A 24176-nucleotide genomic window follows, 5' to 3' on the forward strand; every position below is an offset into this window, starting at 1 on the left:
ATGCTCTCGTGTGCGGGGCCGGAGGAGGGTGGGACGTCTAGTATAAATGGCCGGATTCTGGCGGAGGGCCCGTGTGGTGATATGAGTGGGAGCACTGCCATTGGTGCAGAGCATTGGTCTCCCATTGGCTCTGGCTGGTCATGTGCCTCTCGTCTGATTGGCTGGGACTAGTCATGTGACTTCTCACCAACTGGTCGAGAGGCAAGTAGACCCCGCCTCCGAGGCGGGGTATAAGTAACCAGGTTTCCCGGCGGTCGGCCTTTCTCTGTAGTCGACCACTGGGCTAACAACTAGCTGATTAAAGCCACAGTTTGGATCTTCATCATGTCTCGCGATGGTACATCAGCCCGGTTTCAGTGGACAGAGTGAAAGCCAAGAGGGAGGAGGAGCTGGGCCCATGTTGGAGGATGAGGTGTGGAGTCAGGCCCTTTGCAGGGTGTACGCCACCCCCCCCCCCCCCCCCTGTGCAAAGCTGAGCTGGTCCAACTTAAGGTAACGTTGAGGTCACACCTGACCAGAGCACGAATGAGTCGCTATTTTTGCGGGGTCGGATGACAGGTGCGTGCGCTGTTCGAAGGGGTCAGCTAACCATATGCACATATTTTGGCCCTGTCCCAAACGAATGAGCCGATGGGTCTCCTCCATTCAACACCACGATTGTGATTCTGCACATCGGGATTGATCCCTATCCCTCGGTAGACATGTTTCGGGGTATGGGGCATGCCGGAGATGCGGACGGGAGTGCGGGCAGGTGTTCTTCCCTTCACCTCGCTGATTGCTCGGAGATGGGTCCTGCTGGGATGGAGGTTGACGACTCCGCCCAGTGCCTCGGCTTAGCGAGGTGACTTAATGGAGTTTCTACACCTGGAGAAGGTCAAGTACACCGTGAGGGGGTCAATTGAAGGGCTGTACCAGAGATGGCGACCATTTATTGTCCAAGGGGGCAGCATGGTAGCACAAGTGGATCTCACTGTGGCTTCACAGCTCCAGGGTCCCAGGTTCGATTCCCCGCTGGGTCACTGTCTGTGTGGAGTCTGCACGTCCTCCCCGTGTCTGCGTGGGTTTCCTCCGGATGCTCCGGTTTCCTCCCACAGTCCAAAGACGTGCAGGTTAGGTGGATTGGCCATGATAAATTGCCCTGAGTGACCAAAAAGGTTAGGAGGGGTTATTGGGTTCTGGGGATAGGGTGGAAGTGAGGGCTTAAGTGGGTCAGTGCAGACTCGATGGGCCAAATGGCCTCCTTCTGCACTGTATGTTCTAGGTTCTACTTCAAGGAGTTGGTCACTGTTAGCTGCTGGGAGAGAGGTGTGGGGGGGGAGGGGCTTGTTCCTACTGTTATGGGCCAGGGTTTAGAGAACCCCAAAGTGTATCATGGAGTTCACCTGACCCACAACTTTGACCAGATTGTGGTATGGGGAGCACACGGCCCACTCTATTGGTGTGGTACAGCAGAAATGGAAAAGTATTTTTTAAAGCAAAACAATGTTTATTCTATGAACTCAAGTTAACCTTTTCAAAAACATACAGTGAACATCTTAGCAACCATTAATTCAAATACAACCCCCAAAGAATACAACACTAAGTAATCATTTAAGCTTTCCTTTTAACATCCATATGACTTAAAAACAAAACCTTTATCAGAAGCACATTAGGTTTACATTCACTACTGAAAACATTTATAATTCTGAATTCACCAAATGATCAAGAGATAGTCTTTTGATGGCAGAGAGAAACGCAGTACACCTGCTCTGTCTGGCTTCAGCTCCAACCCTGAAAACGAAACTAAGACGCATCCTGCAGCCTGCTCAAAAACAAAAATAAAAAGCTGACAGACAGCCCAGCTCCACCCACTCTCTCACATCACTGCAGTAGTAAACACCCATTTCTTAAAGGTACTCTCACTACAGATATTTATATACACACCCATTTATAAACACCCATTTCTTAAAGGTACACTACAGATATTTATATACAAATATCCTGTGCTGGGCAAAGCAGAAGCGGGTAGTGCAGTGGGCTGGAGTATGTGTATATACCAGGACTTTACGGTGGAGCTGGCGAGGAGGCGGGCTGCCTTCAGCCGGGTGGAGAAGGCACTGTACTTCAGCAAGGTGCAGTGCAGCATAGTATATCCAGCTAAGAAGAGGACAAATCCAAGGACATTTATTTTGGGACGGCGGAAGCGGCGGATGAGTTTGCGAAGGCAGAAGGACTGTGGCAGAATTGAGAAACGGGATTCAGAGCGGGTCGTGTATCGATGTAGCCTCGTGTAACTTTATTCTTTCACTGCGTGTTGGTGTATGTACTAAATGAGTCGACGCTGTATATATTTGGACTAGGGAAGAGTTGGGACTTTCATTTGCAATGATGGTTCTTTGGGGCTTGGGTGTGTATGCGGGGGTTGTGCGCTGAAGGGGATTTCTTGTTTTTCCTGGGACGGGGCAAGGGGGAAGGAGACCCGGGCGGGGGCTTCCACGCTGGCCGCTTTAAGCTGGACAGTGAACGGGAGTGAGGTGGGGGGAGGGGCTGTGGCCATCGGAGCCTGGTGGAACAGGTTTCGATTGGTCTAGACGGGGTGAAAAGTTGGGGGAAGGAACCGAGGTTGGGGGGAGGAGTTTACAAAAGGAAGTAGAGGGGAGGAGTCTGGAGCGGGGGGGGGGGGCTGTCTACAATTCATGGGTGCCATTCACGGTACTCTTTCGGGGATTGGATGGCATTGAATATTATGGGGGGGGGGTGTTGGGGGTGTGAACTATATATGTCAATGGTGACCAGGGGCGATTCCTGATTCCTTTTTCCCTTTATCGCTCCTTGGGAGGTATAGTTTTATTTGATGCTTATATTGTTAGCTGGGCCGCTGTTTGGGCGGGGGGGGAGGGGGGGGGAGGATGGGATCGTTGTTGTTGATAAGGGGATTGACATTGTGTTCGCTACCGTTTACTGTTTGTTGGTGGGGTGTAAATTCTGAAGAAAATGGAGAATAAAAATATTTAAAAATAAAGAAGTAGGGAAGACCTGCTAAAACTCTACAAGGCATGTTAGACCACACCTGGAATACTGTGAACAGTTTTGATCCCCGTATCTAAGGAAAGATATCCCGGCATTGGAGGCAGTCCAGAGAAGGTTCACTTGATCCCGGGAATGGGGGGGATTGTGTTATGAGGAGGGGTTGAGTAGGCCGGGGCCTGTACCCATTGGGAGTTTAGAAGAACGAGAGGGCGACCTTATTGAGACAGAGAGGATTCTGGGTGGGGTTGGCGGGGTCGATGCTGAGAGGACGTTTCCTCTTGTGGGAGAGTCTGGGACCAGAGGGCAGAATCTCAGAGTCGGGGGGGGGGGGGATTTCGGACAGAGATGAGGAAGAATTTCTTCTCTCAGAGGGGAGTGAATCTGTGGAATTCTTTACCGCAGAGAGCTGTAGAGGCCGGGTCGTTAAGTATGTTCAAGGCCGAGAGAGACAGATTTTTAATCAGCGAGGGGGTCGAGGGTTACGGGGGTAAGGCAGGAAAGTGGAGTTGAGAATTATCACATCAGGTCAGCCAGGATCTCATTGATTGGGGGGAGCAGACTCGATGGGCTGAATGGCTGACTTCCACTCCAATGTCCTATGGTCTCATGGCCTAACATCCTTTCTGCATTTACCTCTCTGCCTCTCAGAAACCAATATTTTCAAGAAAGTTCACCTCCCATTCTTCATTGGTGGGATGGAGATGCCGGCGTTGGGGTGAGCGCAGTAAGGAGTCACACAAACACAAAGTTAACATCCAACGGGGGGGGGGAGAGAGAAATCAGACGGGATTTGTAAAAGGGAGGCATATGTCGGCCAATATCAGGCGCCTGCTCAATGTCATAATGATGTCCCCGGAATGTGGGGCAGCATGGTAGCATGGTGGTTATCATAAATGCTTCACACCTCCAGGGTCCCAGGTTCGATTCCCGGCTGGGTCACTGTCTGTGCGGAGTCTGCACGTCCTCCCCGTGTGTGCGTGGGTTTCCTCCGGGTGCTCCGGTTTCCTCCCACAGTCCAAAGGTGTGCGGGTTAGGTGGATTGGCCATGCTAAATTGCCCGTAGTGTCCTAATAAAAGTAAGGTTAAGGGGGGGGGGTTGTTGGGTTTTGGGTATAGGGTGGATACGTGGGTTTGAGTAGGGTGATCATGGCTCGGCACAACATTGAGGGCCGAAGGGCCTGTTCTGTGCTGTACTGTTCTATGTTCTATGGTGGTCGCGATGGACGCGGAGCAGGCCTTTGATCGGGTATCTGTGGGCGGTGCTGGGGCGTTTCGGGTTTGGGCAGGGGTTTGTAGATTGCATTCGATTGTTGCACCCGGCCCCGATGGCGAGGCTCAGAGCCAATCGGGTGAGTTTGTGGTACTTTCGGTTGTACAGGGGGATGAGGCAGGGATGGCCACTCTCCCCGTTGCTTTTAACCTTGGCGATAGAGCCACTGGCGACGGGGCTTAGAGTGTTTAGGGTTTGGAAAGGGATTGTGTGGGGGGGAGGGAGTGGAGCATAGGGTGTCCCTATATGCAGATGGCCTGTTGTTGTACATATTAGACCCACTGGAAAGTATAGGGGGTATCATGGACATTTTGGTCAATTTCGGTCGGTTTTCAGGGTATAAACTAAACATGGGAAAGGGTGATGTGTTTCTGATTCAGGTCAGGTGGTAGGAGAGGATATTGGGCGTGTTGCCGTTTGAGGTAGTGGGGGCGAGTTTGGAATCCGGGTGGCGCGAGGTTGGGAGCATTTACACAAGTTGAATCTGGCTCGGTTGGTGGCGATTACCTCTGATTAGCTCTCACCCCACTCACACTGTCTGTTCCTGTAAAAATCTGTTCACCTTACATTCCAATCATTCTTCACATCCCAATCTGCAATTGTCTTGCAATTGTGTTTTAGAGTCATAGAATTTACAGTGCAGAAGGAGGCCATTCGGCCCATCGAGTCTGCACCGGCCCTTGGAAAGAGCACCCTACCCAAGCCCACATCTTCACCCTATCCACGTAACCCAGGAACCCCACCCAACCTTTTTTGGGTGGTAAGGGGAAATTCAGCATGGCCAATCTTTGCCGCACATCTTTGGACTGTGGGAAGAAACCGGAGCACCCGGAGGGAGCCCACGCCGACATGGGGAGAACGTGCAGACTCCGCACAGACAGTGACCCAAGCCGGGAATCGAACCTGGGACCCTGGAGCTGTGAAGCAACTGTGCTAACCGCCGTGATACCGTGCTGCCCTGTATCTCCTGTATTTGCTGTGTTTGTGAATCTGCCTCCACTTTACCTGATGAAGGAGCAGCTCTGAAAGTTTGTGATTGCAAATGACCCTGTTGGACTTTAACCTGGTTTTGGGAGACGTCTTAACTTCATTCATTTGGATTGGATTTGTTTACTGTCACATGTACCGAGGTACAGTGAAAAGTATTGTTCTGCGTACAGACCAGGCAGAACGTTCCATACATGAAAAAACATAGGACATCCATAAACACACAATGTAAATACATAGACACAGGCATTGGGTGAGGCTTACAGGAGTGTAGATAGATAGATAGATAGAGAAATACAGCACAGAACAGGCCCTTCGGCCCACGATGTTGCGTCGAACTTTTGTCCTAGGTTAGTCATAGAATTTTGGACAATTTTTCATGGCCAATCCACCCAACCTGCACATCTTTGGACTAGTACTACTCAGTAGAGAAGATGTGTGTAGAGATCAGGTCAGTCCACAAGAAGGTTGCTTAGGAGTCTGGTAACAGCGGGGAAGAAGCTGTTTTTGAGTCTGTTCGTGCGTGTTCTCAGACTTCTGTATCTCCTGCCCGATGGAAGAAGTTGGAAGAGTGAGTAAGCCGGGTGGGAGGGGTCTTTGATTATGGTGCCCGCTTTCCCCCGGCAGCGGGAGGTGTAGATGGAGTCAATGGATGGGAGGCAGGTTCGTGTGGATGGACTGGGCGGTGTTCGCGACTCTCTGAAGTTTCTTGCGGTCCTGGGCCGAGCAGTTGCTATACCAGGCTGTGATGCAGACAGATGGGATGCTTTCCATGGTGCATCTGTAAAAGTTGGTAAGAGTCAATGAGGCCGTCGTTGGCTTGGGCCCAGCATCTGTTGGCCAACCCTAATTGCCCCCTTGAGAATGTGCTGGGTGAGACACTGCCTTGATCCAGTCTGGCTGCCAGATATCACCCCGGGTCAGATTCAAAAGAGCTGGAGTCCTTTCCATAACTTTCACAGTAACTTCATTGCAGCACTAATGTAAGCCGACGTGTGACACTAATAAAGATTATTATTATGGGGCAGCACGGTGGCCTAGTGGTTAGCACAACCGCCTCACGGCGCTGAGGTCCCAGGTTCGATCCCGGCTCTGGGTCACTGTCCGTGTGGAGTTTGCACATTCTCCCCGTGTCTGCGTGGGTTTCGCCCCCACAACCCAAAAATGTGCAGAGTAGGTGGATTGGCCACGCTAAATTGCCCCTTAATTGGAAAAAATAATTGGGTAATCTAAATTTTAAAAAAAAAAAAAAAAGATTATTATTATTACTACATGGACGGTCTGAGAGATGCATGCAATGGTCTGATTGTAAAGAATGTCGAGGGTGTGTGTGCCTAGGTTCAGGGGTGTAGACAGAGCGGATAGTCAGAGTCTATTTCCCAGGGTAGAGGGGTCAATTACTCGGGGGCACAGGTTTACGGTGCGAGGGGCAAGGTTTAGAGGAGATGTACGAGGCAAATTTTTTTATACAGAGGGTAGTGGGTGCCTGGAACTCGCTGCCGGAGGAGGTGGTGGAAGCAGGGACGATAGTGACATTTATGGGGCATCTTGATAAATACATGAATAGGATGGGAATAGAGGGATACGGACCCAGGAGATGTAGAATATTTTAGTTTAGACGGGCAGCATGATTGGCACAGGCTTGGAGGGCCGAAGGGCCTGTTCCTGTGCTGTACATTCCTTTGTTCCTTGCTGTAGTCGCACACGCATTTCAAATGCTGCTATTCCTCCCCCCCACTGTGCTCCGTTAGAATCTGGCTCCTCCCAGATATACACTTATTTAGTTTCCACCTTTTCCAAGTGATTTGGCGATCACAAAATCAATTCTAATTCGCCAAACAATTGATTGTTTAAGCATTTAATATCCCACCCAGTCTAATCCGACTCCCCCCCCTTACTCCCCACAACGTTTAATATCCCACCCAGTCTAATCCCACTCCCCCCCTCACTCCCTGCACCGTTTAATATCCCACCCAGTCTAATCCCACTCCCCCCTCACTCCCTGCACCCTTTAATATCCCACCCAGTCTAATCCCACTCTCCCCCTCACACCCCACACCCTTTAATATCCCACCCAGTCTAATCCCACTCTCCCCCTCACTCCCCGCACCCTTTAATATCCCACCCAGTCTAATCCCCCTCCCCCCCTCACTCCCGCACCCTTTAATATCCCACCCAGTCTAATCCCACTCTCCCCCTCACTCCCCACACCCTTTAATATCCCACCCAGTCTAATCCCACTCCCCCCCTCACTCCCTGCACCGTTTAATATCCCACCCAGTCTAATCCCACTCCCCCCTCACTCCCTGCACCGTTTAATATCCCACCCAGTCTAATCCCACTCTCCCCCTCACTCTAAGCACCCTTTAATATCCCACCCAGTCTAATCCCACTCTCCCACTCACTCCCCGCACCCTTTAATATCCCACCCAGTCCAATCCCACTCTCCTCCTCACTCCCGCACCCTTTAATATCCCACCAAGTCTAATCCCCCTCACTCCCCGCACCCTTTAATATCCCACCCAGTCTAATCCCACTCTCCCCCTCACTCCCCGCACCCTTTAATATCCCACCCAGTCTAATCCCACTCTCCCCCTCACACCCCGCACCCTTTAATATCCCACCCAGTCTAATCCCACTCCCCCCTCACTCCCTGCACCGTTTAATATCCCACCCAGTCTAATCCCACTCTCCCCTCACTCTAAGCACCCTTTAATATCCCACCCAGTCTAATCCCACTCTCCCCCTCACTCCCCGCACCCTTTAATATCCCACCCAGTCTAATCCCACTCTCCCCCTCACACCCCGCACCCTTTAATATCCCACCCAGTCTAATCCCACTCCCCCCTAACTCCCTGCACCCGTTTAATATCCCACCCAGTCTAATCCCACTCTCCCCCTCACTCTAAGCACCCTTTAATATCCCACCCAGTCTAATCCCACTCTCCCACTCACTCCCCGCACCCTTTAATATCCCACCCAGTCCAATCCCACTCTCCTCCTCACTCCCGCACCCTTTAATATCCCACCAAGTCTAATCCCCCTCACTCCCCGCACCCTTTAATATCCCACCCAGTCTAATCCCACTCTCCCCCTCACTCCCCGCACCCTTTAATATCCCACCCAGTCTAATCCCACTCTCCCCCCTCACACCCCGCACCCTTTAATATCCCACCCAGTCTAATCCCACTCTCCCCCTCACTCCCCGCACCCTTTAATATCCCACCCAGTCTAATCCCACTCTCCCGCTCACTCCCCACCCCTTTAATATCCCACCCAGTCCAATCCCATCTCCCCTCACCTCCCACTCCCCGCACCCTTTAATATCCAACCCAGTCTAATCCCACTCTCCCCCTCACTCCCGCATCCTTTAATATCCCACCCAGTCTAATCCCACTCTCCCCTCACTCCCCGCACCCTTTAATATCCCACCCAGTCTAATCCCACTCTCCCCCTCACTCCCCGCACCCTTTAATATCCCACCCAGTCTAATCCCACTCTCCCCGCACCGTTTAATATCCCACCCAGTCCAATCCCACTCTCCTCCTCACTCCCCCCCTTTAATATCCCACCAAGTCTAATCCCCCTCACTCCCCGCACCCTTTAATATCCCACCCAGTCTAATCCCCTCTCCCCTCACTCCCCGCACCCTTTAATATCCCACCCAGTCTAATCCCACTCTCCCCCTCACACCCCGCACCCTTTAATATCCCACCCAGTCTAATCCCACTCTCCCGCTCACTCCCTGCACCCTTTAATATCCCACCCAGTCTAATCCCACTCTCCCGCTCACTCCCCACACCCTTTAATATCCCACCCAGTCCAATCCCACTCTCCCCCCTCACTCCCCGCACCCTTTAATATCCAACCCAGTCTAATCCCACTCTCCCCCTCACTCCCCGCATCCTTTAATATCCCACCCAGTCTAATCCCACTCTCCCCTCACTCCCCGCACCCTTTAATATCCCACCCAGTCTAATCCCACTCTCCCCCTCACTCCCCGCACCCTTTAATATCCCACCCAGTCTAATCCCACTCTCCCCGCACCGTTTAATATCCCACCCAGTCCAATCTCATGATTTCCTCAATCTCGAATCACATTGCCTCTTCAAATGACTCTCTCTGGCCGTTCACGCCGGGTGATCCGTGAACCCCCTGTGAGCCCCCAAAACTACAGATAAACTCAGTTCAACTCAAAGGATCGACGCCTCAAGCTCCAATAATCGCCGGTCTCTGCTATTGGTCAAGACATGAACAGGACTGGGAGGTGCATCAGGTTAAGATTTATTACCTGGATTTATTAAGCAATAAAATTATACAGAACAAACGGAGGCGGCACACTCCGTGGGCTCAAACAGAACAGTTATCTCTGTCCCCAGGCTGCAGACCTGGTTTTGAGGTGCCGAGCGTTCCCAGAATGATCCGCCTTTCCAGCATTAGCAGTACTTCTCCAGCAGTGCTGAGCAAGTGAAGCATTTTGCTAATCGAGGTACAGAGCCTTGGTCAGGGTAGATTCCAACACCAATGTCGTCTTCACAATTTTTCCTGACTTCAATTTCATATCATCTTCAGTCACCCTCTGATTGACCTGGAAAGACATTCAGAATGGCTTACTCAAACAAAACATATCTGATAAAGTCTGAACACAGGGAGATGCCAGAGTCAGTGCTATCTTCACCCCTCATCTCTCCCCAGCACAACAAGGCTTTCTGAATCGCCCCGTCAAACATTCACAGACCGGGACAGGCCATTTGGCCCCTCTGCTCTCTGTCGCTGTTTCTGCCCCACACCGGACTCCTTCCCCACCATGGTTTCATCTCCCCTCCCATCGCACCTATCACTTTCCTCATTGCTGTCATTCCACCTGCCCTCCACCCTCCACCCTGCTCCGGGTGTGCCCGCCCACCCCCCTCTCCCCGCCCACCACCACCACTCCTCCTTTGACTGGGTAAGGACATTGGCATCAATCACCTCAACCAGTCTGAGGGAGCGCAGCACTGTCGGAGGTTCAGTGCTGAGGGAACGCCGCACTGTCGGAGGTTCAGTGCTGAGGGAGCGCCGCACTGTCGGAAGGGTCAGTGCTGAGGGAGCGCCGCACTGTCGGAGGGTCAGTGCTGAGGGAGCGCCGCACTGTCGGAGGGTCAGTGCTGAGGGAGCGGCGCACTGTCGGAGGGTCAGTGCTGAGGGAGCGCCGCACTGTCGGAGGGTCAGTGCTGAGGGAGCGTCGCACTGTCGGAGGGTCAGTGCTGAGGAAGGCAGTAACAGCCATCATCGAGACATTCCTTAAGGCTTCGAGATGGTCACCATGTGTCCTTGCACTGACCATTCGTAACTGAACACCGGATCTGCTGATGAACAAACTGACCAATCCGTTGAGCCTGACACATTTGGAGAGACCCTGTTAATGACCAATGTGAATCTTGGCACCGTGACCTTGGATCCACTGACCTTGACAAAGAGATCGTAGAGGTGTAACTGGCTGTGGAAATCCCTGAAGACTTCATCCATTTTGATGATCATTACTGACCCTTTGTCAGGGTAACGGTACGCCACGTAACCTGCACAGGCAATTAGACAGTTCAAATTTCCAAAGGCAACTTTGACACCTAATGTTATGTTTCAGGACTTCTGTTTTGCAAAGGTGTCACACTAGAGCTGAGGGTGTTGGGGATGATATATTAGCATGGACAGAGGATTGATTTTTGTTATTCATGGGATGTGGGTGTTGCTGGGGAAACCAGCATTGATGGCCTATCCCTAATTTCCCCTTGAGGTCAATGTTTCACGAGGGGCCAGTTCCTGGATGACTGTGTGTGTGTTTGTCTGTGTGTGTATTGTGAGTGAGTGTGTGAGTATTGATAGTGAGTGAGTGTGAGTATTGCGAGTGAGTGCGAATGTGTGCACGTTTGTGTGTGTGCATTGTGAGTGTGGATTATTTTCTCTCGGATTGAAAGGAATGTACTCACCAGGCAGTGCAGGATAGATGGTGAAGGTGTCTGTCATTATTGGCAGCGTCACTGGTACAGTTTCCTCATCATTCTCCCCACCAAATGATCGAAATCCGGCCGCCTTTCTGACCCCTAAATCTTTGTCTTCTGTCAGAAACAACGATTAACAAAGATTGGCGATGAGTCAACTCCAGTCCCAGCTCGGCTTAAACACTGTGATGCACTATCAATTACGACAAGGCGAGAGTAGAGAGTAATTGAGGCTTTATTACGCAGAGATGTGTTGCCTCCTGCAGCTGCTGCCGAAATGGCGGCAGCTCGGTGAGCACACACATTTATACTCCGCCTACTGGGCGGAGCCAGCAGGCAGGGATCTACCCCCGTACCTGTAGCACAGGAGCCTGACTGTATTACATCACACGTATGTGATATACACAAACAGTGGTGACTACCACACACTGAAGGACATTACCCACCAATAACTTTTCTCTCAGAACTACAGGTGGTTGAATTGCCACCCAGGTCCCCACCCACATTCCATTCCACCCATTTTCCCTCCACACTCACTTCGCCCCTCCACACACACCATCTTTTCTCTCTGACCCCCCCAACCCACTTCAACAACCACCCCCTCCCCTTTGTCCTTCTATGGGGTAGAGGTGGTGGGTTTGGGCGACGCTTGTCGAAGGAGCCTTGGCGCTTTGCTGCAGTGCATCTTGTAGATGGTACACACGGCTGCCGCTGTGTGTCGGTGGGTGGAGGGAGTGGGTGTTGAAGGTGGGGGTTAGCGTGTCGATCGAGCGGGGTGGGGGGGGGGAGGGGGCTGCTGTGCCCTGGATGGTGTCGAGCTTCTCGAGTGTTGTCAGAGCCGCGCTCATCCAGGCGAGTGGGAGAGTCCATCACACTCCTGACTTGTGTCCTTGTAGATGGTGGACAGGCTTTGGGGGGGGGTCAGGAGGTGAGTTGGGACACGCATTGGGACACGGGCTGCTTCAGTATCTGAGGAGTGGCGAATGGTGCTGAACATTGTGCTGTCATCCGCAAACATCCCCACTTCTGACCTTATGATGGAAGGGAGGTCAGTGATGAAGCAGCTGAAGATGGCTGGGTTGAGGACACGACCCTGAGGAACTCCTGCAGTGATGTCCTGGAGCTGAGATGATTGACCTCCAACCACCACAACCATCTTCCTTTGTGCCGGGTATGACTCCAACCAGCGGAGATTCCCCCCCCCCCCCCGATTCCCATTGACTCCACAGCACTTCTGACTGAAGATTGTTGCGAAAGCTTCAGCCTTGTCCTTTGCACTGATGTGCTGGGTTCCTCCATCATTGAGGATGGGGATATCTGAAGAGCCTCCTCTCCCCAGTGAGCTGTTTAATTGTCCACCACCACTCGCGTATTCCCACTTACCTCCTCTACAAGCCTGGATCACAAAGACTTTGGGTTTGAGTTGGAGTTGGGGGCAGTTTTATTATTGAACATTGAGAAAATCTCGTCCAGTTTGACGCCCTCTCCTCCGTCCGTCCCGAAAATGGCTCCGTCTTTGCCATGGGCCATAATGAAGATAAACACGCAACTGACATTTGATGACTTCTTGATCCAGTTGCGAAATTTCTCCACTTCCTGGATTATTTCCTGAATGGATGAAACAAAGTTTAGACGGGGGAGAGCGAGGACCCCTAAGATTAACTGGGAACACCGGTGGTAATTTGGGAACGAGCCACCGTGCAAAGAAAACGCAACGTTTCACCAACCGCCGCGCAAACCGCTGAACATCCTCGCTGACGAAGATGGCAAATGTTACCTTATTTGCACGGTCAAGGCAAGTCTCACGGTCGACAAAATTAAACTCCTTCAGGAGGTCTTTCACTATCGCAAGGTCCTGCTCAGCACCGGGCCTGTCCTTCTTGACACAGAGGACAAAGGCGTGTCGATCTCCGGACATGTCGTAACGGTCCTGGGAAGCAGATTTTAGTGGAATTCTCTTGGTGAATGAACACTGAACTCTTTCCCTGCCTCTCTTACTCATCTCCGCTGCCCAACCTGCCGCCTCTCCTGAAGGTGAGGCCTCCCGATCAGGCCTTGGGCCTAGTCCTCCGGATCAGGCCTTGGGCCTAGTGCTCCTGATACCCAATTATCCAACTCCCCCCCCCCCCCCCCACCCCCCACCCCCCAACCAATCACCTTGCCTCCTCTCCTCAAGATGAGGCCTCCCGATCAGGCCTTGGGCCTAGTCCTCCGGATCAGGCCTTGGGCCTAGTGCTCCTGATACCCAATTATCCAACTCCCCCCCCCCCCCCCCCGCCCCACTGCCCCCCCTCCCCCACAACCCCCAATCAATCACCTTGCCTCCTCTCCTGGTGAGGCCTCTCGATGAGGCCTGGGGCCCAGCTAGGGCTCCTGATGCGCGATTCCACCGACACTTCTCACACCGCCCAACCTTCCTCCCCTCCTGAAGTCCAGAAGGTGAGGCCTCGAGGAGGCTGCGGGGCCTCGTTCCCCTGACGGCAAAACCCAAACCCTGAACCACGGTGCCCCCCCAGCAACCCCCCCCCCCCCCGTTCCTCCCTCAACAACAGCTCCCCGCTGACTGCACCTTGCTCAACAGCCCAATTGAGGGCCGTGTAGGCTAGACCATGTCCTGTCACCACGGAATACGGACCAGGCCAATTCAGGAAAGGCCTTGGCTCCAATCCCAGTCTGTGCTGGGCCAAGCAGTCGGGTGTGACCCCACCAGAGCAACGCTGCCTGCTTGTTCCACCCAGTACACGTCATCACTCGCCCGCACCCTCCACCTTCAGCCACTGGGGGGCAGGCTCGGAGCTGGCCCTCCAAAAATACAAATATAAATCTAATATCAAAGAGTCCCAGTACCTTGTCCAAACTTGCTTCTGCACTATCGCCAGCATCTGTCAATAGAAACCATAGCATCAGATGAGAAGCAGCAACTTACTAAATTCCCTAAAACAGAAACTGGCCATTTGGCCCACTGTGTCTTGTGTAGGAATAGTCAATCACTCTTCTCCATTGAGTTTTTCACCAAATCACCCCACAGCCTCATCTCTTTCCCTATCTCTGTAGCCTCTGCCACCCCCTACAACCCTCCCTATCTCTGTAACCTCCTCCAGCCCCTACAACCCTCCCTATCTCTGTAACCTCCTCCAGCCCCTACAACCCTCCCTATCTCTGTAACCTCCTCCAACACCTACAACCCTCCCTATCTCTGTAACTTCCTCCAGCACCTACAACCCTCCCTATCTCTGTAACCTCCTCCAGCCCCTACAACCCTCCCTATCTCTGTAACCTGCTCCAGCCCCTACAACCCTCCCTATCTCTGTAACCTCCTCCTCCAGCCCCTACAACCCTCCCTATCTCTGTAACCTCCTCCAGCCCCTACAACCCTCCCTATCTCTGTAACCTCCTCCAAGACCTACAACCCTCCCTATCTCTGTAACTTCCTCCAACACCTACAACCCTCCCTATCTCTGTAACTTCCTCCAGCACCTACAACCCTCCCTATCTCTGTAACCTCCTCCAGCCCCTACAACCCTCCCTATCTCTGTAACCTCCTCCAGCCCCTACAACCCTCCCTATCTCTGTAACCTCCTCCTCCAGCCCCTACAACCCTCCATATCTCTGTAACCTCCTCCAGCCCCTACAACCCTCCCTATCTCTGTAACCTCCTCCAGCCCCGACAACCCTCCCTATCTCTGTAACCTCCTCCAACACCTACAACCCTCCCTATCTCTGTAACCTCCTCCAGCCCCTACAACCCTCCCTATCTCTGTAACCTCCTCCAACCCCCTACAACCCTCCCTATCTCTGTAACCTCCTCCAGCCCCTACAACCCTCCCTATCTCTGTAACCTCCTTCAGCCCTGACAACCCTCCCTATCTCTGTAACCTCCTCCTCCAGCCCCTACAATCCTCCCTATCTCTGTAACCTCCTCCAGCCCCTACAACCCTCCCTATCTCTGTAACCTCCTCCAGCCCCTACAACCCTCCCTATCTCTGTAACCTCCTCCAGCCCCTACAACCCTCCCTATCTCTGTAACCTCCTCCAGCTCCCTACAACCCTCCCTATCTCTGTAACCTCATCCAGCCCCTACAACCCTCCCTATCTCTGTAACCTCCTCCAGCCCCTACAACCCTCCCTATCTCTGTAACCTCCTCCAGCCCCTACAACCCTCCCTATCTCTGTAACCTCCTCCAGCCCCTACAACCCTCCCGATCTCTGTAACCTCCTCCAGTCCCGACAACCCTCCCTATCTCTGTAACCTCCTCCAGTCCCTGACAACCCTCCCTATCTCTGTAACCTCCTCCAGCCCCTACACCGTCCCTATCTCTGCAGCCTCTGCCACCCCCGACAACCCTCCCTATCTCTGCAGCCTCTGTCACCCCGACAACCCTCCCTATCTCTGTAACCTCCTCCAGCCCCTACAACCCTCCCTATCTCTGTAACCTCCTCCAGCCCCTACATCCCTCCCTATCTCTGTAACCTCCTCCAGCCCCTACAACCCTCCCGATCTCTGTAACCTCCTCCAGTCCCGACAACCCTCCCTATGTAACCTCCTCCAGTCCTGACAACCCTCCCTATCTCTGTAACCTCCTCCAGCCCCTACACCGTCCCTATCTCTGCAGCCTCTGCCACCCCCAACAACCCTCCCTATCTCTGCAGCCTCTGCCACCCCCGACAACCCTCCCTATCTCTGTAACCTCCTCCAACCCCCTACAACCCTCCCTATCTCTGTAACCTCCTCCAGCCCCTACAACCCTCCCTATCCCTGTAACCTCCTCCAGCCCTGACAACCCTCCCTATCTCTGTAACCTCATCCAGCCCCTACAACCCTCCCTATCTCTGTAACCTCCTCCAGCCCCTACAACCCTCCCTATCTCTGTAACCTCCTCCAGCCCTGACAACCCTCCCTATCTCTGTAACCTCCTCCAGCCCCGACAACCCTCCCTATCTCGGTCACCTCCTCCAGCCTCTACAACCCTCCCTAGCTCTGTAACCTCCTCCAGCCCCTACAACCCTCCCTATCTCTGTAACCTCCTCCAGCCCCTACAACCCTCCCTATCTCTGTAACCTCCTCCAGCCCCTACAACCCTCCCTATCTCTGTAACCTCCTCCAGCCTCTACTACCCTCCCTATCTCTGTAACCTCCTCCAGCCCCAACAACCCTCCCCATCTCTGTAACCTCCTCCAGCCCTACAACCCTCCCTATCTCTGTAACCTCCTCCAGCCCCAACAACCCTCCCTACCTCGGTCACCTCCTCCAGCCCCTATAACCCTCCCTATCTCTGTAACCTCCTCCAGCTCCCTACGACCCTCCCTATCTCTGTAACTCCTCCAGCCCCGACAATCCTCCCTAGCTCTGTAACCTCCTCCATCCCCTACAACCCTCCCTATCTCTGTAACCTCCTCCAGCCCCTACAACCCTCCCTATCTCTGTAACCTCGTCCAGCCAAGAGAGAGACACACACACAGACAGATGGGATGTTTCATTTGTTAGCTCTTTTTTCACACTCATTTAACCTGTCCATAATCCTTTCCAGCCTCTCTCTATCCTCCCCACAGCTTACTGTCCTGCCCAACATCGCAATCGTCAGGAATCGTGGATGCAATAGACCCAGTTCCGTTCACCGGAATCATGGATGTCGATTGCGTGAGGCTGGCACCCTTCCCAAATCTTCCCTACCTTTCCCAAAACGTCTGATTCAATCCCCAGTCCATGTGTCCTCGCCGTCTATCCCGATCCCAAAGCCAGATTACCGCCCACCTCACTAACTCTAATCGTATGGATTGGCCCTTCATGAGGTGATGTATACCTTTCCCGTGCGAGGCCATCGGAGATCCTTCCCTTAACACGGCTCAATGACTTCGCTTTCTCCTTGATAAAGATTAAAGTTCATGTTGCGACATAGCGTAATATAGTTTCACTTCTCAAAACTTCTCCTTAACTCCTTGTTGCCCAGGCTGATTGTAGCCATCTGGGATGGCCACTTTCAACCAGGAACAGGGAAGGTCGCAAAGCATCGTGGGTAAAATGGACAATGCGAGATTCCAGGCCGGCTCTGCCCGAATGTATATTTGCGAGTGAGGAACCCAGACGGCATCGAAACCCCCCAACCGATTTGCATTTGCTGGCCCATCTCCGACAGACAAAGGATTGATACTCGAGTAACCGATACAGCCCCAGACATTTCGGCGCCTCTCCCTGTACTAGGGAAGCATAAGCAACAAGGTCAATGACCGCTAGGGACAGGCCCGGCCATCAAGGCCCCCGCCCATTTATTCATTTATTGGTTCGAATCGAACATAGTGATCAGGGATCACCCGATTAGTGGGGTCCACACTGAAGGACCGCCCAAATAAGCGCGAAACCCCCCAAGCATAAAAAGAGAGTCCACCATGTGTTCGGCCTCTCTTGGACATGGCGCCCCGGCAACGTCCATCTCCAATCGCAGCACCAACAGAAGCAAGTCCAAGTTCAACGTCCGCTACCAGGCGGTTGAGCCCAGCTGAGCAGCAGTTAGTCCTTCGAACCCGATAGATCCAGAATCGAACAACGGCCACTGTTCCTCTGATCTAAGCCGGGTGCCTGAAGTTAAGTACAGGTTGTCATAGTCGATAGGTGTAGTTTAACTTGTAGTGTTTATGTTGCATGATTAATTGTGTGTAAATAAAGTCCCCTTGACCTTGAACTAACTAACTGGTGTTTGGCTCTTTGATGGATACCCGGCTGAACCTTGTGGTGGGATCATTGATACCTGGCGACTCTGAGCAATATAATATCGATATCTAAAGGAAAGAGGGCAACCTCACTGACTGCCATATTTACAGTAGGTTAAAAAAGGCAACGTGACCCGCCCAGGACCCGCACGTGGAGCCGGGGCCCCAAGATGGAGGCGCCCATGGCCCGCACATGGCGTCCGGGGCCCAAGATGGTGGTGCCCATGGGAACCTTGTGGCGGCTGGGGGCCGTGTCAGCGGTGTCTGCGGGCCGGTCGGGGCAGCTGGGAGCGAGGGTCGGGAGGACCGTGGGGCCATTGCGGGGGCCGGAGAGGTTGGTGCGCGGCACTGGGCCCTAGGGGGGCCCGGGGAGGGCGATCCGCGGTCGCTGTGCGTAACAGCAGTGACCGACTTGGTCTGGCAGACCACCGTGTAGTGGCCCTTCTTCCCGCAGATCTTACACAGAGCGGAGTGGGCCGGGCAGCGCGGGCGGGGGTGCTTGGAGAGGCCGCAAAAATAGCAACGGGGCCCCGCTAGTTTGTCGGAGCATCCCATCCAGCAGAGGGCAGCAGAGCAGAGCTACTGATCAGCTGTTCTGGGGAAATTTGCAAACGTGCAGTGCGGTCAGCCTAAGTTGAAGGTGGTTTGTGGAGAGGCTGTTGGCAAGTGACAGTTAAACCCGAAACACTTCGTGAGTGTTTCCCACCCTACCTCCTCCTCTAACCAACCCCCCCACCCCACGGTGGTTGGGAAGCGGGAGCAGGGGCCTGTCGTGAAGGTGAGTGAGTGCCTTTAAATTTGCTTACCTTTCAGCGGGAGCAGGGTTTGAGGTAATATCAGGTAAGCTCTTCCTTTCTTTTTCTTTTTCTTGTTTTTTTTTAAATCTAGAGGTGATGTCAGGGAAGGCAGTACAATGCTCCTCCTGCAGAATGTTTGAGGTGAGGGACGCCGTCAGTGTCCCTGCTGATTTCATCTGTGGGAAGTGCACCCAACTCCAGCTCCTCAAAAACCGTGTTAGGGACCTGGAGCTTGAGCTGGATGAACTTCGGATCATTCGGGAGGCAGAGGGGGTCATAGATAGGAGCTTCAGGGAAGTAGTTACACCAAAGACTGGAGATAGATGGGTAACTGTAAGAGGGACTGGGAAGAAGCAGTCAGTGCAGGGACCCCCTGCGGTCGTTCCCCTGAGTAACAAGTATACCGTTTTGGATACTTGTGGGGGGGGACGACTTACCAGGGGTAAGCCATGGGGTGCGGGACTCTAGCACGGAGTCTGTCCCTGTTGATCAGAAGGGAAGGGGGGAGAGGAGCAGAGCATTAGTAATTGGGGACTCAATAGTCAGGGGCACAGATAGGAGATTTTGTGGGAGCGAGAGAGACTCACGTTTGGTATGTTGCCTCCCAGGTGCAAGGGTACGTGATGTCTCGGATCGTGTTTTCCGGGTCCTTAAGGGGGAGGGGGAGCAGCCCCAAGTCGTAGTCCACATTGGCATTAACGACATAGGTAGGAAAGGGGACAAGGATGTCAGGCAGGCCTTTAGGGAGCTAGGATGGAAGCTCAGAGCGAGAACAAACAGAGTTGTTATCTCTGGGTTGTTGCCCGTGCCACGTGATAGTGAGATGAGGAATAGGGAGAGAGAGCAATTAAACACGTGGCTACAGGGATGGTGCAGGCGGGAGGGATTCAGATTTCTGGATAACTGGGGCTCTTTCTGGGGAAGGTGGGACCTCTATAGACAGGATGGTCTACATCTGAACCTGAGGGGCACCAATATCCTGGGGGGGAGATTTGTTAGTGCTCTTTGGGGGGTTTAAACTAATTCAGCAGGGGCATGGGAACCTGGATTGTAGTTTTGGGGTACGGGGGATTGAGAGTATAGAGGTCAGGAGCACAGATTTGACTTCGCAGGAGGGTGCCAGTGTTCAGGTAGGTGGTTTGAAGTGTGTCTACTTCAATGCCAGGAGTATACGAAATAAGGTAGGGGAACTGGCAGCATGGGTTGGTACCTGGGACTTCGATGTTGTGGCCATTTCAGAGACATGGATAGAGCAGGGACAGGAATGGTTGTTGCAGGTTCCGGGGTTTAGGTGTTTTAGTAAGCTCAGAGAAGGGGGCAAAAGAGGGGGAGGTGTGGCACTGCTAGTCAAGGACAGTATTACGGTGGCGGAAAGGATGCTCGATGGGGACTCTTCTTCTGAGGTAGTATGGGCTGAGGTTAGAAACAGGAAAGGAGAGGTCACCCTGTTGGGAGTTTTCTATAGGCCACCTAATAGTTCTAGGGATGTAGAGGAAAGGATGGCGAAGATGATTCTGGAAAAGAGCGAAAGTAACAGGGTAGTTGTTATGGGAGACTTTAACTTTCCAAATATTGACTGGAAAAGATATAGTTCGAGTACATTAGATGGGTCATTCTTTGTACAATGTGTGCAGGAGGGTTTCCTGACACAATATGTTGACAGGCCAACAAGAGGCGAGGCCACATTGGATTTGGTTTTGGGTAATGAACCAGGCCAGGTGTTAGATCTGGAGGTAGGTGAGCACTTTGGAAACAGTGACCACAATTCGGTGACCTTTACGTTAGTGATGGAAAGGGATAAGTATACCCCGCAGGGCAAGAGTTATAGCTGGGGGAAGGGCAATTATGATGCCATTAGACATGACTTAGGATGTGTTGGTTGGAGAAGTAGGCTGCAAGGGTTGGGCACACTGGACATGTGGAGCTTGTTCAAGGAACAGCTATTGCATGTTCTTGATAAGTACGTACCAGTCAGACAGGGAGGAAGGGGTCGAGCGAGGGAACCGTGGTTTACCAAAGAAGTGGAATCTCTTGTTAAGAGGAAGAAGGAGGCCTATGTGAAGATGAGGCGTGAAGTTTCAGTTGGGGCGCTTGACAAGGAAGCGAGGAAGGATCTAAAGAGAGAGCTGAGACGAGCAAGGAGGGGACATGAGAAGTCTTTGGCAGGTAGGATCAAGGAAAACCCAAAAGCTTTCTATAGGTATGTCAGGAATAAAAGAATGACTAGGGTAAGAGTAGGGCCAGTCAAGGACAGTGGATGGGAAGTTGTGTGTGGAGGCTGAGGAGATAAGCGAGATACTAAATGAATACTTTTCGTCAGTATTCACTCAAGAAAAAGATAATATTGTGGAGGAGAATGCTGAGACCCAGGCTATTAGAATAGATGGCATTGAGGTGCGTAGGGAAGAAGTGTTGGCAATTCTGGACAAGGTGAAAATAGATAAGTCCCCGGGGCCGGATGGGATTTATCCTAGGATTCTCTGGGAAGCCAGGGAAGAGATTGCTGAGCCTTTGGCTTTGATTTTTAGGTCATCATTGGCTACAGGAATAGTGCCAGAGGACTGGAGGATAGCAAATGTGGTCCCTTTGTTCAAGAAGGGGAGTAGAGATAACTCTGGTAACTATAGGCCGGTGAGCCTAACGTCTGTGGTGGGTAAAGTCTTGGAGAGGATTATAAAAGATACGATTTATAATCATCTAGATAGGAATAATATGATTAGGGACAGTCAGCATGGTTTTGTGAAGGGTAGGTCATGCCTCACAAACCTTATCGAGTTCTTTGAGAAGGTGACTGAACAGGTAGACGAGGGTAGAGCAGTTGATGTGGTGTATATGGATTTCAGTAAAGCGTTTGATAAGGTTCCCCACGGTCGGCTATTGCAGAAAATACGGAGGCTGGGGATTGAGGGTGATTTAGAGATGTGGATCAGAAATTGGCTAGTTGAAAGAAGACAGAAAGTGGTAGTTGATGGGAAATGTTCAGAATGGAGTTCAGTTACGAGTGGCGTACCACAAGGATCTGTTCTGGGGCCGTTGCTGTTTGTCATTTTTATAAATGACCTAGAGGAGGGCGCAGAAGGATGGGTGAGTAAATTTGCAGACGACACTAAAGTCGGTGGAGTTGTAGACAGTGCGGAAGGATGCTGCAGGTTACAGAGGGACATAGATAAGCTGCAGAGCTGGGCTGAGAGGTGGCAAATGGAGTTCAATGTGGAGAAGTGTGAGGTGATTCACTTTGGAAAGAATAACAGAAATGCGGAATATTTGGCTAATGGTAAAATTCTTGGTAGTGTGGATGAGCAGAGGGATCTCGGTGTCCATGTACATAGATCCCTGAAAGTTGCCACCCAGGTTGATAGGGTTGTGAAGAAGGCCTATGGTGTGTTGGCCTTTATTGGTAGAGGGATTGAGTTCCGGAGCCATGAGGTCATGTTGCAGTTGTACAAAACTCTGGTAGCGGCCGCATTTGGAGTATTGCGTACAGTTCTGGTCGCCTCATTATAGGAAGGACGTGGAAGCTTTGGAACGGGTGCAGAGGAGATTTACCAGGATGTTGCCTGGTATGGAGGGAAAATCTTATGAGGAAAGGCTGATGGACTTGAGGTTGTTTTCGTTAGAGAGAAGAAGGTTAAGAGGTGACTTAATAGAGGCATACAAAATGATCAGAGGGTTAGATAGGGTGGACAGCGAGAGCCTTCTCCCGCGGATGGGGGTGGCTAGCACGAGGGGACATAGCCTTAAATTGAGGGGTAATAGATATAGGACAGAGGTCAGAGGTGGGTTTTTTACGCAAAGAGTGGTGAGGCCGTGGAATGCCCTACCTGCAACAGTAGTGAACACGCCAACATTGAGGGCATTTAAAAATTTATTGGATAAGCATATGGATGATAAGGGCATAGTGTAGGTTAGATGGCCTTTAGATTTTTTCCATCGAGGGCCGAAGGGCCTGTACTGCGCTGTATCATTCTATGTTCTATGTTCTATGTCCCGCAGCGCAGGCCTGGGTGTGGTCGGGGTCCACGGAGGACGGTGGTGGCGAGTGCCATGAAGTCCAGGGGGTTGCTGCGCGGCCGGGGACGTATGCGCGGGCGTTCAGGTCAGCAACCTCCAGGGAGGTTGCCAGAGTCCGTGCCTAAGCTAGGCTGAGGGCGTTCCTCCAGCAATCGTTGTCGGATAGAAGGGGACTGCACGCCAGCAACGTAAATATCTCTAATTAAAAGTTCCATGTGCTCAGTCGCTGAAACTTGGAGACATGCGCACATTCTCCCTAGAACTGCGAGGGCCTGGTAAAACTCGCCGAGTGACTCACCAGGGAACTGTTGTCTAGTCGTCAGGAGATGCCGTGCGTATACTTTGTTGACCGGCCGGAGAAAGTGTCCTTTGAGAATCTCCATGGCCGCGTCAAAATCGCTTCCGTCCTCAATCATTGAATATACCCCCGTGCCCACGCATGAGTGGAGGATGTGGAGTTTCTGCTCCTTGGTGGGCTTCCCGGCTGCAGTTGTCAGGTAACTGTCAGTGTTTAAAGATTGCAGACGCATTTGATTTGCCAATTACTTTTCGTGACCCCTTCTAACCCTCCTGACTCCTTGCTTAAGTTCCTTCCTACTTTCTTTATATTCCACACAGGCTTCAATCTGTTCCCAGCCTTCTAGCCCTGACAAATGCCTCCTTTTTCTTTTTGACGAGGCCGACAATATCTCTCGTTATCCATGGTTCCTGAAATTTGCCGTATTTATTCTTCTTCCTCACAGGAACATGCCGGTCCTGAATTCCTTTCAACTGACATTTGAAAGCCTCCCACATGTCAGATGTTGATTTACCCTCAAACATCCGCCCCCAGTCTAGGTTCTTCAGTTCCCGCCTAATATTGTTATAATTAGCCTTCCCCCAATTTAGCACATTCACCCGAGGACCACTCTTATCCTTGTCCAGCAGCACTTTAAAACTTACTGAATTGTGGTCACTGTTCCCGAAATGCTCCCCTACTGAAACTTCTACCACCTGGCCGGGCTCATTCCCCAATACCAGGTCCAGTACAGCCCCTTCCCTCATTGGATTGTCTACATATTGTTTTAAGAAGCCCTCCTGGATGCTCCTTACAAACTCTGCCCCATCCAGGCCCCTAGCATTAAGTGAGTCCCAGTCAATATTGGGGAAGTTGAAGTCTCACATCACAACAACCCTGTTGTTTTCACTCGTTTCCAAAATCTGTCTACCTATCTGCTCCTCTATCTCCTGCTGGCTGTTGGGAGGCCTGTAGTAAACCCCCAACATTGTGACTGCACCCTTCTTATTCCTGATCTCTACCCATACAGCCTCGCTGCCCTCTGAGGTGTCCTCCCGCTATACAGCTGTGATATTCTCCCTAACCAGTAGCGTAATTACGGCACCCCCTTTACGTCCCCCCTCTATCCCTCCTGAAATATC

At 52.1% G+C, this 24176-nt stretch overlaps 1 protein-coding gene across 1 annotated transcript; it reads right to left on the reverse strand.

The window, feature by feature from the left end:
* Window positions 1–9534: 9534 nt before the first annotated feature.
* LOC119955851 (caspase-14-like) lies at window positions 9535–17210 on the reverse strand. Its single transcript, XM_038782490.1, is given in 8 exon segments — window positions 9535–9854; window positions 10715–10824; window positions 11233–11361; window positions 12628–12684; window positions 12687–12852; window positions 13022–13174; window positions 14092–14126; window positions 17046–17210. Coding segments are annotated over 8 exon segments (777 nt in total). The 5' UTR covers window positions 17065–17210; the 3' UTR covers window positions 9535–9746.
* Between the last annotated feature and the right edge of the window lie 6966 nt (window positions 17211–24176).

The sequence above is a fragment of the Scyliorhinus canicula genome, chromosome 21 (genome assembly GCF_902713615.1).
Source record: "Scyliorhinus canicula chromosome 21, sScyCan1.1, whole genome shotgun sequence".
NCBI lineage: Eukaryota > Metazoa > Chordata > Chondrichthyes > Carcharhiniformes > Scyliorhinidae > Scyliorhinus > Scyliorhinus canicula.